Source organism: Giraffa tippelskirchi, chromosome 9 (genome assembly GCF_054371585.1).
Source record: "Giraffa tippelskirchi isolate mGirTip1 chromosome 9, T2T-mGirTip1v1.2.pri, whole genome shotgun sequence".
NCBI classification, from domain to species: domain Eukaryota; kingdom Metazoa; phylum Chordata; class Mammalia; order Artiodactyla; family Giraffidae; genus Giraffa; species Giraffa tippelskirchi.
This window is the reverse complement of record NC_137283.1, coordinates 70,927,945-70,943,189: the sequence shown is the minus strand read 5'-3', so window position 1 is coordinate 70,943,189 and position 15,245 is coordinate 70,927,945. Positions and strand designations below refer to the sequence as shown.

Here is a 15,245-nt window from a genome sequence, read left to right as displayed (position 1 = left end):
TAGTTGCTCTTCACTTTCTGCCATAAGGATGGTGTCATCTGCATATCTGAGGTTATTGATACTTCTCCCGGCAGTCTTCATTCCAGCTTGTGCTTCCTCCAGCCCAGCATTTCTCATGATGTACTCTGTATGTAAGTTAAATAAGCAGGGTGACAATATACAGCCTTGACATACTCCTTTTCCTATTTGGAACCAGTCTGTTGTTCCATGTCCAGTTCTAACTGTTGCTTCCTGACCTGCATACAGGTTTCTCAAGAGACAGGTCAGACGGTCTAGTATTCCCATCTCTTTCAGATTTTTCCACAGTTTATTGTGATCCACACAGTCAAAGGCTTTCATGTAGTCAGTTAAGCAGAAATAGATGTATTTCTGGAACTCTCTTGCTTTTTTGATGATCCAGCGGATATTGGCAATTTGATCTCTGGTTCCTCTGCCTTTTCAAAAAACAGCTTGAACGTCTGGAAGTTCACGGTTTACGTATTGCTGAAGCCTGGCTTGGAGAATTTTGAGCATTACTTTACTAGCGTGTGAGATGAGTGCAATTGTGCAATAGTTTGAGCGTTCTTTGGCATTGCCTTTCTTTGGGATTCGAACGAAAACTGACCTTTTCCAGTCCTGTGGCCACTGCTGAGTTTTCCAAATTTGCTGACATGTCGAGTGCAGCACTTTCACAGCATCATCTTTGAGAATTTGAAATAGCTCAACTGGAATTCCATCACCTCCACTAGCTTTGTTTAGTGATGCTTCCTAAGGCCCACTTGACTTCACATTCCAGGATGTCTGGCTCTAGGTGAGTGATCACACCGTCGTGATTATCTGGGTCATGAAAATCTTTTTTGTACAGTTCTTCTGTGTATTCTTGCCACCTCTTCTTAATATCTTCCGCTTCTGTCAGGTCCATACCATTTCTGTCCTTTATTGAGCCCATCTTTGCATGAAATGTTCCCTTGGTATCTCTAACTTTCTTGAAGAGATCTTTAGTCTTTCCCAATCTGTTGTTTTCCTCTATTTCTTTGCATTGATCACTGAGAAAGGCTTTCTTATCTCTCCTTGCTATTCTTTGGAACTCCGCATTCAAATGGGTATATCTTTCCTTTTCTCCTTTGCTTTTTGCTTCTCTTATATTCACAGCTATTTGTAAGGCCTCCTCAGACAGCCATTTTGCTTTTATGCATTTCTTTTTCCTGAGGATGGTCTTGATCCCTATCTCCTGTACAATGTCAAGAACCTCTGTCCATAGTTGATCAGGCACCCTGTTTATCAGATCTAGTCCCTTAAATCTGTTTGTCACTTCCACTGTATAATCTTAAGGGATTTGATTTAGGTCATATGTGAATGGTTTAGTGGTTTTCCCCACTTTCTTCAATTTCAGTCTGAATTTGGCAATAAGGAGTTCATGATATGAGCCACAGTCAACTTCCAGTCTTGTTTTTGCTGACTGTATAGAGCGTCTCCATCTTCGGCTGCAAAGAATATATTCAATCTGATTTTAATGTTGACCATCTGGTAATGTCCATATGTAAAGCCTTCTCTTGTGTTGTTGGAAGAAGGTGTTTGCTATGACCAATGCATTCTCTTGGCAGAACTCTATTAGCCTTTGCCCTGCTTCATTCTGTACTCCAAAGCCAAATTTGCCTGTTACTTCAAGTGTTTCCTGACTTCCTACTTTTGCATTCCAGTCCCCTATAATGAAAAGGACATCATTTTTGAGTGTTAGTTCTCAAAGGTCTTATAGGTCTTCATAGAACCATTCAACTTCAGCTTATTCAGCATTACTGGTCGGGGCATAGGCTTGGATTACCGTGATATTGAATGGTTTGCCTTGGAAACGAACAGAGATCATTCTGTTGTTTTTAAGATTGCATCCAAGTACTGCATTTTGGACTCTTTTGTTGACCATGATGGCTACTCCATTTCTTCTAAGGGATTCTTGCCCACAGTAGTAGATAAAATGGTCATCTGAGTTAAATTCACCCATTCCAGTCCATCTTAGTTCGCTGATTCCTAGAATGTCGACGTTCACTTCTGCCATCTCCTGTTTGACCACTTCCAATTTGCCTTGATTTTGGACCTAACATTCCAGGTTCCTATGCAATATTGCATATTACACCTATGGATACCTTATTTTTGACAAAGGAGGCAAGAATATTCTATGGGGCAAAGACAGACTCCTCGATAAATGGTGCTGGGGAAACTGGACAGCTACATGTAAAAGAATGAAATTAGAACACTTCCTAACACCATACACAAAGATAAACTCAAAATGGATTAAAGACCTAAATGTAAGACCACAAACTATAAAACTCTTAGAGGAAAACATAGGCAGTATACTCGATGACATAAATCAAAGCAAGATCCTCTATGACCTACCTCCTAGAATAACGGAAATAAAAACAAAAGTAAACAAGTGACCTACCTCCTAGAGTAACGGAAATAAAAACAAAAGTAAACAAGTGGGACCTGATTAAACTTAAAAGCTTTTGCACAGCAAAGGAAGCTATAAACAAGGTGAAAAGACAACCCTCAGAATGGGAGAAAATGATAGCAAATGAAACTGACAAAGGATTAATTTCCAAAATATACGAGCAGCTCATACAACTCAATACCAGAAAAACAAACAATCCAATTAAAAAGTGGGAAAAAGACCTAAACAGACATTTCTCCAAAGAAAACATACAGATGGCTAACAAACACATGAAAAGATGCTCAACATCCCTCATTATTAGAGCAATGCAAATCAAAACTACAATGAGATATCACCTCACACCAGTCAGAATGGCCATCATCATAAAGTCTACAAACAATAAATGCTGGAGAGGGTGTGGAGAAAAGGGAATGCTTTTGCACTACTGGTGGGAATGTAAATTGATATAGCCACTATGGAAGACAGTATGGATATTCCTTAAAAACCTAGGAATAAAACCACTATATGACCCAGCAATCCCACTCCTAGGCATATACCCTGAGGAAACCAAAATTGAAAGAGACACATGTATCCCATTGTTCATTGCAGCACTATTTACAATAGTTAAAACATGGAAGCAACCTAGATGTCCATCGATAGATGAATGGATAAAGAAGTTGTGATACATATACACAATGGAATGTTACTCATCCATAAAAAGGAACGCATTTGAGTCAGTCCTAATGAGGTGGATGAACCTAGAACCTATTATACAGAATGAAGTGAGTCAGAAAGAGAAAGATAAATATCATATTCTAACGCATATATATGGAATCTAGAAAAATGGTACTGAAGAATTTACTTACAGGGCAGCAATGGAGCAACAGACAGAGAATCAACTGTGAACATGGGGAGAGGGGAGGAGAGAGTGAGATATATGGAGAGAGTAACATGGAAACTTACATTACCATATGTAAAATAGAGAGCCAACTGGAATTTGCTGTATGGCTCAGGAAACTCAAACAGGGGTGGGATGGGGAGGGAGATGGGAGGGAGGTTCAGAGGGGAGCAGATATATGTATACCTATGGCTGATTCATGTTGAGGTTTGACAGAAAACACCAAATTCTGTAAAGCAATTATCTTTCAACTAAAAATAAATAAATTTAAAAAAACAGAAAAAGATTCATGGTTACAGCAGGTATGGGAGGTGGAGTGGAGGAAGTGGTCAAAAGGTACCAGCTTCCAGTTATAAGATAAACCAACACCAGGGTGACTGTAGGTAACACTGCTGTGTGATATGCAGGAAAGTGAAGAGAGTAAATCCTAAGAGTTCTCATCACAAAAAGAAAAGTTTTACCCTTTTATAGTATCTCTGCAGGATGATGGATAGTCACTAACCCTGCTGTGGTCATCATTTCACAGTAAATGTAAATCAAACCACCAAGCTATACACACTGAACAGTGATGCACGTCAACCATCCCTTAATAAAACTGGGAAAAGTATAGCAAAAAAGAGGCTGCTACAGAGCCTGATCTGCCATGGTGACCATGAAGACAGAGAGAAGGGAGTGGACTGGGAATATCGAAGCATTGCAACCTGCTGAGGGGTTCGGAGAGGGGCCTGTGGGGAAGGAGCAGCAAGGGTTCCTCAAGGCTTCCAATTCAGCAGCCCACACACGAAGTTTGTGAGATCTTAGTTCCCCAACCAGGGATTGAACCCAGGCCCTCAGGGAATTCCTGCCAGCGGTGTTCTTGATTGGGAAGGGAAGTAATTGGCACAGCAGGCTGGGGGTAATAGAAGTTCTGTCTTAAAGATATTCAGTTTGAATGACTGGGCAGCATCCAAAGGGAAGTATCAGTGGCAGATGTGTGGATCCAGAGCTCAGAAGAGTGGTCTGACCTGGAGGTGGAAACTCAGTGTGTTCCTCATAAAAATGGCATTTAAATCTTGAGAACATTTCAGATCCCCTGGCAAGAGAGAAAAAAGAGGAGATAGAAGAGAAAGGAAAAATTAAAGAACAGAATTTTTCAAAAGAGAGAAAAAGACCCGGAAGCAAACCTTAAGAATCTCATATTTGAAGGTTGACTGGTATAGAATGAGCCACGTAAAAGAAGCTGCCAAAGATGTAAAGCTATGACAAACAGCGTATTAAAAAGCAGAGACATCACTTTACCAACAAAGGTCTATATAGTCAAAGCTATGGTTTTTCCAGTAGTCATGTATGGATGTGAAATTTGGACCATAAAGAAGGCTGAGTGCCAAAGAATTGATGCTTTGGAACTGCAGTGTTGGAGAAGACTCTTGAGAGTCCCCTGAACTGCAAGGAGATCAAACCAGTCAATCCTAAAGGAAATCAATCCTGGATATTCATTGGAAGGACTGAAGCTCCTTTACTTTGACCATCTGATGCGAAGAGCTGACTCATTGGAAAAGACCCTGCTGCTGGGAAAGATTGAAGGCAGGAGGAGAAGGGAACGACACAGGATGAGATGGTTGGATGGCATCTCCCACTCAAGGACATGAGTTTGAGCAAACTCTGGAAGATAGTGAAGGACAGGGAACCCTGACGTGCTGCAGTCCATGGACTTGCAAAGAGTCGGACATGCCTGAGCAACAGCAACAACAGAGATGTGAAGGGAAAACCATGAAAGTAAGGTGAGAAGAGAGTCTAGGAAGGGTGGTCAGCTGAGCTGGATGCTTTTAAAGAGTTTACAGCACAAAGTGTCTCTTCCGTTACCATTTCTGCCTTTCAACAGGTTTCCCTCCTCCGAAGGCCGGGGAAGGTGATGTGACCAAGACTGTTGCTGTTAGAAACCGCTGGTGACCCTGTCCCTGTGTCTACCTCCCTTCTCAGTCCTCATTCTCCTTGTTTTCCATGAGCCCGTGCCACTAGGGCTCACCTGGTCTTCTGGGAAGCTCTCTTCTCCATTGAGTTTCCATTTACATAACCCATTCCTAGTCCTCCTACTTTTGAAACAATATTCTCCTCTGGGTTTCCTTTTTCTTCTGCCCCTTAAATGTCTGGGTTTCCCGAGGAGGTGTCCTGCACCCCTTCTTCCCACCCTTTGCTACCTCATGTCTTCACAGAGCTTCCACAGTCACTCAGCGCCTGATTCCAAAATCCACATCTCAAACCAACCTCCAGTCTTAAGACTCAGGCTCTCCTTCTTCATTCTTTGCTAATATTGCTTCCCAGGTGGTGCTAGTGGTAAAGAACCCACTGGCCGATGCAGTAGACTTAAGAGACAAGAGTTCAATCCCTGGATTGGGAAGATCCCCTGGAGGAGAGCACGGCAACCCACTCCAGTATTCTTGCCTGGAAAAGTCCATGGACAGGAGTCTGGTGGGCTACAGTCCATGGGATTGCAGAGAGTCAGGCTTGACTGAGCTCACACACACACACACACACAGACACAGAATGTCTAGATCAGCCACCTACTGATATTTGAAAAACGGTCATTGAAAGTCACTCTTCATCTTTGCTCCCAAACTCTCTCCTTCTTGTCATCATCTTTCTGTTTATGAGGCCACATCTTCCACTTGAAATTTTCAAATCCTGTTGGTTTCGTCGTCACCTTCCTTCTGGATGATCTATGGATGATCTGTGGATCTATGGATGTGCTGTTATTGCTCTTCTTCAGCTTGTATCTTTACTCTCCACCTCGTACCATCCCACTTCCACTGTTCCGATTCAATCACTCCATCATTGTACCAGGTCAGGCTTGCTTCATCTGTCCAGGAGAACAGCTAGGACTCTGTTCTAAGGCACACGAGCAACCCCTGGAGTTTATCACCAGGGAGACATGACCCAGGGATCATTTCTCAGACACTCCCTGGTCTAGCATTAGCATAGCTGGTTAGCCTCTGCTTCAGATCCAGTGCAGCTGAGTGCAGCTGAGTACACATTCCAAAACCCACCCTGTTTATCCCACTGCTCTGCAGCTGCTCATCTGTATCCCCTCCCTGGATCACACTATCATCTCTGTCTCTCAAAATATTACCCCTCCTTCAAAGCCTAGGTATAATGACATCTTCCCAACAAAGCTTCTGCCACTCACCCAAGCTAGTACTAATCTCTTTGAATTCGAGCAGCAGATTATTTGCGCTTTCAGCATAATGCCTGTCTTGCCCTATTTTGTGTTTTAATGATTTGTGTGTGACATACTTCCCTTCTTACGCCCTGAGTATCTCAGGACAGGAGCTATGCACCTCTCATTTTTGTTCCACCACAAATCAAAACATGCACTCCACACACACCAGGCCTTCAGGAAATGCCTGCCAGGGGAATGAGTGGATAGACTTAATTTACATAAATTATTGTTTTGTGTACTGATCCAGTCCTAAAGCCATGGTGCTATCATTTCTGTATCACTGATGGTTATCCACTTACTAATCTAGCCTTTCTTTGAATGCGCTTAGGAAAGATGCAAAATCGTGTTATAAGGGAGGAGCAAGCATGTAGGTTACTCCCTTCCTTAAGCAAAGAGAGGTTGTGTTATGTGTCATGGGAAATTAAAGCACAGTAATAAAATGTGCCAGCCAGACTGCTTGAATAATGATTTAGTGGAAACTGTTCATGGGCCCTGACTTTCCTCTCAAGTACTTAAGCTGCATGTCCTGTTTATTTGTTTTTAGATAACATTGACCACGATCGGCTATGGAGACAAAACCCCCCTGACGTGGCTGGGAAGGCTGCTGTCAGCAGGCTTCGCACTCCTGGGCATTTCTTTTTTTGCACTTCCTGCTGTGAGTATCTTTGCAAAAATTAAGCACTTCCAGTTGGATTGTAGAGTTTTACTAGCATGAGCTTTCTTTAAACAGTATGCCCTGGAACATAGCTGTATGTCTACTGGTATCATTTTTCTGATATCATGTTGACTTCTCTACATATAGCTAGTTGGATAATTTATAAAAATGGTCTTCCCTTGGAGACATTTAACCGAAAAGGTTTCTACCAGCTGGGGCTTTAGGATCGAATAATAATTCAGGTGGCATCACCTCTCAGTCAACATGCTCCTAATACATTGAAAATAGGTGTAAAGAGTTAAGCTGTCCTCCTCTTAAACTGATGGCTCCAGTTAAGTGTGTGAGGTGTGAGCTACTGAAGAGATTCATGTGCCCACGTGCAGTGTTTACCTCTTCGGATCCACTTGAGTGACAAGCACATGGATTTAAAGGGTCTTTAAAGTGTCAGATGATTTATTGTTTGTGTCATCATTGATTTTTGTTAACCACCAGTTTCTGTATCGTATCAGAATGAAGAGCACACTTATCTTCTCTTAAGCTTCTGATTATTTTCTCCTGAGTGGATGAAGCCTGTCTTTCTGGTTGTCTTAGCCTCTTGTGTCTTCAAAGGCAGTTCGTGAAAATATTTATGACAATTTGCCTCTATCCCTAGGCTCTCGCTTTCGCTCACCCCACCCCTCGTGGGGGGAAAGGAGCCCACAGGCAGGCGGCCACTGTGCTACTTAAGGAGCCACAGCGTCCATCTTGCTCTAGACACAGGCAGGCTCACCTCTCAGCCTCGGCCCCAGAGACCCCAGGGCACCCCTCCAAGGAGCCAAGGGGGTGGGGCCTTCAGCACCACAGCCTGAGGTTCCTGGGGCTCCACCTCTGCCTGAACCCTTTGTCCTTCCCACAGCCAGTGCTCAGCTCCAGGCTGACTGGCTGGTTGCACCCCAGACCACCCAAAGTCAGAGAAGGGTCCCCAGGGACCATGCATGAGCCTTGGGGGATGGGGCTTTGAATTCGGGTTTGGTCCCATGCTCCCCGAGTGTGATTGTATTGGTTTGCTAGGACTGCTGTAACAACGTGTCACAGACTATCTGGCTTGACTTAACATAACTCAATTGTCTCATGGTTCTGGGACTTCCGTGGTGGCTCAGATGGTAAAGTGTCTGCCTACAATGCGGGAGACCCAGTTTCGATCCCTGGGTCGGGAAGATCCCCTGGAGACGGAAATGGCAACCCCCTCCAGTAATCTTGCCTGGAAAATCCCATGGACAGAGGAGCCTGGTGGGCTACACAGTCCATGGGGTCCCAAAGAATCGGACACGACTCAGCAACTTCACTTTCTTTTTTTCTCGTGGTTCCGGAGTTGAAAGTTGAAAACCAAGGCGCTGGCAGGGCTGGTTCTTTCCGAGGGCCCCAAAGAGGGGATGTGTCCAGGCCTCATGGACACCATCTACTCCCTGTGTCTGCACATTGTCTCCCTCTGTCCGTGTCCAGATTTCCTCTAAAAAGGACACCAGCCACACTGGGTTAGGGCCCACACTATGAGCTCACTGTAACTTGATCACCCGTGTAAAGATATTTTCTCCAAATAAGGTCGTACCCTGAGGTCCTAGGGATTAGGACTCCAACCTGTAATTTTTGGACACTAGTCAGCCCATAACAAACCCTGAGTACATATATTAATGTCATGTATGAAAAGTTATTGCACCCAGAGAAAGTGTTTGCAGACCAGTGATGCAACATAAGTCAAGTGTTTGTCACAAAGAAAACTTTCACGATATGTGTGTGTTTCCTGCTGAGACAAAGTGGAAAAGAGTACAGAAAGCCTCTGTCCGTCCGGAGTCACGTGAACCCGGCAACCTCAGCCATGCAGAATAGACACCGACATGACAGCCAGATTCCCTACCGGAAAACTACTTAGAAACAGCAAAATGCAGTCTTGTGCTTTTTTTCCCAAAATAATGGCGCCAAAGACCTGCTGCTTTTGGGTTTAATACTCATCCTGAGGCCACACGTGTAACAGCCCATGTGATCCCTCGAAGAATCACAGACATGGCAGGGGGCCACCTCAGGGTGATTCACTTGCAGGGCAACAGCGTCCCCCATCTTCCCAGGAGAGCCTCGAGGTCTTTTATTACCTTCACTTAATTTAGAGGAAAGTCTGATAAGGTGAGTTCTGTAGTTTCACACTTCTTCGAGGATCATAAACAGCAATGTGGAAGTAGGCTGGCAGAACAGACACTACACCAGGAAGAGATAATAGCAAGGGACCGATAAGAGAGCCTGTCAGAAGACAGCAGAGACCAGTGTTCAAAGGTGGAAAGACCTGGGCCAGTTAGCAGGAAGGTCAGCAATCTCCAGGCACTGCCTGCCTCCCACCCAGCAGGTTGCCCACCTCCATCCTGAAACCCTGGACCGTCATGGCAGAGTCAGTTGTATTGCTGTTAGGTTAAGGATCAGAGACTAATTAGTCATTCTTGAAAAGCTTTCCCAATAAAGTGATTATGACTTTATATGCAAATTAAATCAATTCATGTTGGAAATCAAAATCTCACTCACCCATAGCATCCCCTCACAGGGCCAAGCAGAGCAGACTTTACCATGGAGAGTTTCACTGCAGCCTCATGGTAGATGCTGAGTTCTTACTGAATGAATGAAAGATGGTTCATGTTTATCTTTAATAAAAGAAAAAAAAAAAAACAAGGTGGCCGGAAACACCAGTATGTCCAGTGCACCTGCTGGCAGCAGTGGTGTTGGATTGAAATTAGGGGAACACGGGGGCACTTTGCTAAGAAAGTCAGAATGGATGATGGGCCTGCCTTGTTTGAGGTCCTTCCACCCAGGAAAGAAAGGGCCGAGAGAGAGAAGAGCCTTCCCTGTCTTTCCCTGGAAGTAGGATTTTCCTGTGCACCACAGAGGCGTTCTCCTGCACATCACACAGGCACGCGGGCCACCACCTCCGCTGGAGTCTGTTTCCCTGAGGCCCCATCCCAGAAGGCCAAGAAGCACAAGTGGCATAAGTCACCACTGCCCTGAAGGGACTGTCTCCACCTGCGGACCCTCCCTCCCCTCTTGCTGAGAATATCTTTAACCTGTTTGCCAAGTGCGTGCGTGCGTGCTAAGTCACTTCAGTCATTTCTGACTCTTTGCGACCCCATGGACTGTAGCCCACCAGGCTCCTCTGTCCGGGATTCTCCAGGCAAGAATACTGGAGAGGGTTGCCATGTCCCTCCCCAGGGGATCTTCCTGATCGAAGGATCGAACCTGTGTCTCCTGCAGCTCCTGCATTGCAAGCAGATTCTTGACCATTGAGCCACCAAGTACAAGGTACTAATCAGCTCTTTTAACCTGGAAGATAATGAGGGATAAATAATTTAAATATTTGCCAAGACGTCTTATTTCCGTTTGATGTTTACGGAGAACTTCTAAAACTTAAAACCTCAAAGTTTATCTCACCTTAGGAAATGAATTAAGACACAACTCAATTTCTGAGAATGTGTCTCTGTCGGTCTCACTGTTTGAAGGAATATTTGAAGGAACATAGCACGTTAGCTCTATTTTGCAGAGCAGGCTTTATTTTTAACAGACGTGTGTTTCTGTGTCTGAGCGGAGGGCTGAGGGAGGTGGAAGGGGACTGGACAGGAGCCGTAAGCAGACGATGAGCAGACTGGCGTCGTGACCGCTGTAATGCACAGTCTGGCTCAGGAGGCCTGCAGCCCACGCTTGCCGTCTACTAGTGTGTGTTTCTAAGCAATGCCAGTGAGATTTTCACCACATTTTAGTTTGTTTGGCAGGTGCTCAGTTTGTGTTATGCAGGGCCTGTCTTCATTTTCCAAAAGGGATTTAACTCTGAACCTCATATTTACATAATGAATGCTCAAAAATAGTAGCCATCGCTGTTAATTCAATTTCTACAAAAACTAAATTATGCTTCCTATGAGTGGATTATACACATCAATGTGTGTAATATAAATACATAATATAAATATATGCTATAAATTCTGCTGTTTCATAGTCTCTTATGTGTTTAAGCTTCATGAAAAATGACATTAAAAGGAAAATAAATAAATCTTTCCTAAATGGTCTCAAGGAACAGAAGGAAATTTTGGAGTTGTGAATAACTAAGAGTTGATTTGGATTTGGAAACAGAAGGCCGTTTTTATAACCTCTAAATGGAGGGAAATGTTTAAATCCACGAATAAAATCCTACAAACCAGGTTTTCATAAAGCTTAGTTTGTTCAGTCACAACCTGCATGAGATGAAAACCTCAGACAGCACAAGACAGTCGCTGAGAAAGAGCGATGGAAAACAGACCCTGGGACATTGTTTCTAATTTCACGGTGCAGTCGCACGTCCTGATTGATGAGGGAGTCCGTCACTGCTCATTAACAGCAATAGTATCATCGTATAACTGAATTTAAACATAATTGCGTTATTTATTATCTGGTTATCATCATAGAGGTACTCAGAATTGTGAAATCTCAAGATAAGGAGAATTCTCCAATATTCTCGCCTGGAAAATCCCATGGACAGAGGAGCCTGGCAGGCTATACAGCCCATGGGGTCGCCAGAGTCGGACACGACTTAGCGACTAAACCGCCTCAAGATAAGGAGGAAGATTAAAGGTTATCTAGAGCCCAAAAATATCCTCAGCAAGTTGTCATCCACTGAGACCTAACACGTCCCAAGGATGAGGCACATCACCCCCTCAGACAGCCCTTACTATCTTTGAGTGACTTCAAACACATAAAGAAAAGAAAAACAGCCGTTCCTTACCTACGGCAAGGAACTGACTTACAGCTAGTAAGATACCTGGCTGTAACCTAAGGGTTAGATTCCTTGAAGTTTAATAAAAAAGCTAATAATTTATAGCTAGCAAGTAAAATCCCAGACTCGAAAGCAGAGGGGCTCTGCTTCCCACACCAATAAAGTGGAGACTGAGAGACAAAGCCCAGAGACTGAACTGAGTGAACTCTGAAACCAACCTCAACCTGAGGCTGACGTGAAGCATCTTGATTCCACAAATTTAGACCAGAGCAAACTGAAAATAGGGGACATATCAGAGAGCAGGATTTTGGCAGATGGAGACGATATGCAGAAAAAGGCAAACCAGCCAGAAACCCAGTATAAACACAGAAGGATCAGGCTAGTTTTACCAGCCTCCAGACCTAATGAGTGAGCCAGAACCAAGAAGGCAAGGCATGCTCCAAGTGTTAAGACTCCGAGGATTAAGACTCAGGAGAGGGGCTTCCCTGGTGGCTTGGTGGTAAAGTGTCTGCCTGCCAATGCAGGAGACACAGGTTCAATCCCTGATCCGGGAAGATCCCACATGCCAAGGAGCAGCTAAGCCCGTGTACCACAACTGCTGAGCCTGTGCTCTAGAGCCCAAGAGCTGCAACTCCTGAGCCCACGTGCCTGGAGCCCAGGCTCCACAACAAGAGAAACCTGCAATGAGAAGACCAAGAACCAAAACTAGATAGTGGCCCCCACTTGCCGCAGCTAGAGAAAGCCCTCACAGTAATGAGGACCCAGCACAAACAAAACTAAGTAATGGGTTAATTAACTAACTTTAAAAAATAAAGACTTGGGAGAATAAGTATGTGCTTTGCATTGACCCGTGCTCTCATCTTTACTGGACAAATAGGCAAAATGGAAACATCTCCAAACCTGATTGTCTGTGTGTCTCATCTAAACAACTGTCCTTGCCCACTTACTTTCCTCTGGTAGGTGTAGAATTATAGCATCATGAACAGATCTTAAAGTTTAATAAGATCATCCCCCCACCCTTTCATGAACGGAAAGTATAAACTTTAGTAGTTGCCATCAGCGTGCTAAAATAGCTCCCAGGTCCACATCCATGAGACAGTAACAGCTCCAGATTTTAAATCCCCCTCATCTGTCACTGGGTAGGCCTGTTTTCTCTAACTTAGGTGTAAAGAAATGCCAGAGAGAAGGCCACACAAAAGCATTTTTTTATTTGGAATTGTGGGGCCTCCTCCTACACCCTCAGAGACAGGAGGGCAGCACCTGGTGATTTCCTGAAGGACAGACGTCATCCTGTTTCTGTCCAACCACTTGCCATTGGCCAGTGGCCTAATAATAGAGGAAACCGTGTTTGTTTAATAAGTAATGAGATGATGGGTAGGTTGCATACTGTTTGTCTTTTCTCAGACTCTTCTTAAAGGCTTGGTTGTTTTTTTTTTTTAATATTTGTATTATTTAATGATGCTTTGGGGGGATTTTTTTTAAGCGCTATTTCTGTATTTTGTCACAGGGCATTCTTGGCTCAGGTTTTGCATTAAAAGTACAAGAACAGCACCGCCAGAAACATTTTGAGAAAAGACGGAACCCAGCTGCCAACCTCATTCAGGTAAATGTCAGTGCACCAGGAACACGGCCCTCCCTGCAGGGGTGCTGGGTCGGGAACCAGTCTCTCTGTGGTCTCACTTGCAAGAGCTACCCTTTGGTTTTGTTTTTAAACACGAAGCTGGAACTTATTGCACAGTCTTGGATTTGGTCATGGGCCCCCCACTCCCAAACAGGAAAAGTAACATCTGTCTTCAGTCAATGGTCTGTGCTTTGTTTGCATTCATTAACCATGCCAGCAAGACCACAGGGGCTTCCCTGGTGGCTCAGTGGTAAAGAACATGCCTGCTAATGCAGGAGACATTAGTTTGATCCCTGGGTCAGAAAGATTCCCCTGGAGAAGGAAATAGCAACCCATTCCAGTATTCTTGCTTGGAGAATCCCATAGAAAGAGGAGCCTGGCGGGTCCACGGGGGTCACAAAGAGTCGGACACGACTTAGCAGCTACACAGCAACAACAACAAGCAAGGCCATGCAGATGTTAGCAAGGCCGTGCTGCTCCTGGAATGGCCTAGTTTCATGAACTACTTGGTGAAACACCATTGATCATTCAGGATGGAGCAGAACGCCTGCACTGCAGTCACCTTCTGCTGCCAGGTATATGCGGCTGTTCTGAAGAACAACACGTTTATTCAGAATGTCAAGGTCTAGTATTTGGGGGATCACTTTTGATGCCGTCTAGAGCAATAACTAGAAATACTTATTTTAAGAACTGGTGTTATAGAGTCCATCAGCGTTTGAGCACATTGAAAAGTGAAAGTTGCTCGGTCGTGTCCGACTCTTTGAGACCCCGTGGACTTAGTCCGTGGAATTTTCCAGGCCTAAATACTGGAGTGGGCAGCCTTTCCCTTCTCCAGGGGATCTTCCCAACCCCGTGATTGAACCCAGGTCTCCCACATTGCAGGCGGATTCTTTACCAGCTGAGCCACAAGGGAAGCCCTTGAGCACACTACTTGAAGCTAACTCATAATATGTAGGTTGTTTGCCATTTAATCTTCTTTCAATAACTCGGGGTTTGCTTCGTCAGTAAAGGAATGCTTGTCTTTTGTCCTCCATATCTCTGGGGAGCAGAACCATCCTGGAAAACAGGTTAAAAATCACAAATATGTTTTCCTCTGGATCCATGCTGTGGAGTTCATATTTAATTACAACAGAGATGATTATATAATATCCTCCCTGCCAGGCAGCAGACGACCCAGAGCCACAGAACCAGAGGCTCTGGGGCGGGGGCTGCGGTTTCTGCAACAGGAACAAGCACGTTGTTCTCACTTACATTGTGGGTTCCAGGGGAGGGAAGGGGGCACCAGCCACAACATAGCAGCCTCCTGCAGCCTTTGCTTGTGGCTCTGATGCTGGCACCTCCTACAACAGTGGGCTGAGGGGAGGAGGGGCTCGGCAACATCAGGAAGGGGGTCCATCTGTTCCTGTGGCTACATGAGGGTGTCAGTGTTTAAACAAAGCTGTCCCCTGACTCCTAATGGGAACCACTGAGGGGCTCTAGTTTTTAACTTTCCAGGTTTAAAGGCGGCTCCAAAGATACAGTAAACTCTGTTTTCCTGAAGGAAAGATCCCTGAATAGCAGGAGTTTAAGATCTGAGGCCAAGTGATGAGGGGTGGTGAAGGAGAGCGTCTGTGCCCCAGAGCACGCAGGAAACACCCAACAGTGAGCCCCCCACCCTGTGGGGCTCAACTGACTACAAGGTGTCCCCATGTCTAATGCATTTTCCTCCTTGCTGT

The 15,245-nt window shown here is 44.6% G+C and overlaps 1 protein-coding gene across 5 annotated transcripts in view; it reads left to right on the top strand.

Annotated features, from left to right (window-relative positions):
* Positions 1-15,245, top strand: part of KCNQ5 (potassium voltage-gated channel subfamily Q member 5) — a 600,369-nt gene that overhangs the window by 487,868 nt on the left and 97,256 nt on the right. For all 5 annotated transcript variants that reach the window (XM_081530759.1, XM_081530757.1, XM_081530760.1 and 2 more), the window contains exons 6-7: positions 7,043-7,153; positions 13,417-13,512. In XM_081530759.1, coding sequence (XP_081386885.1) covers positions 7,043-7,153; positions 13,417-13,512 — 207 coding nt within the window. The remainder of the gene's footprint in view (positions 1-7,042; positions 7,154-13,416; positions 13,513-15,245) is intronic.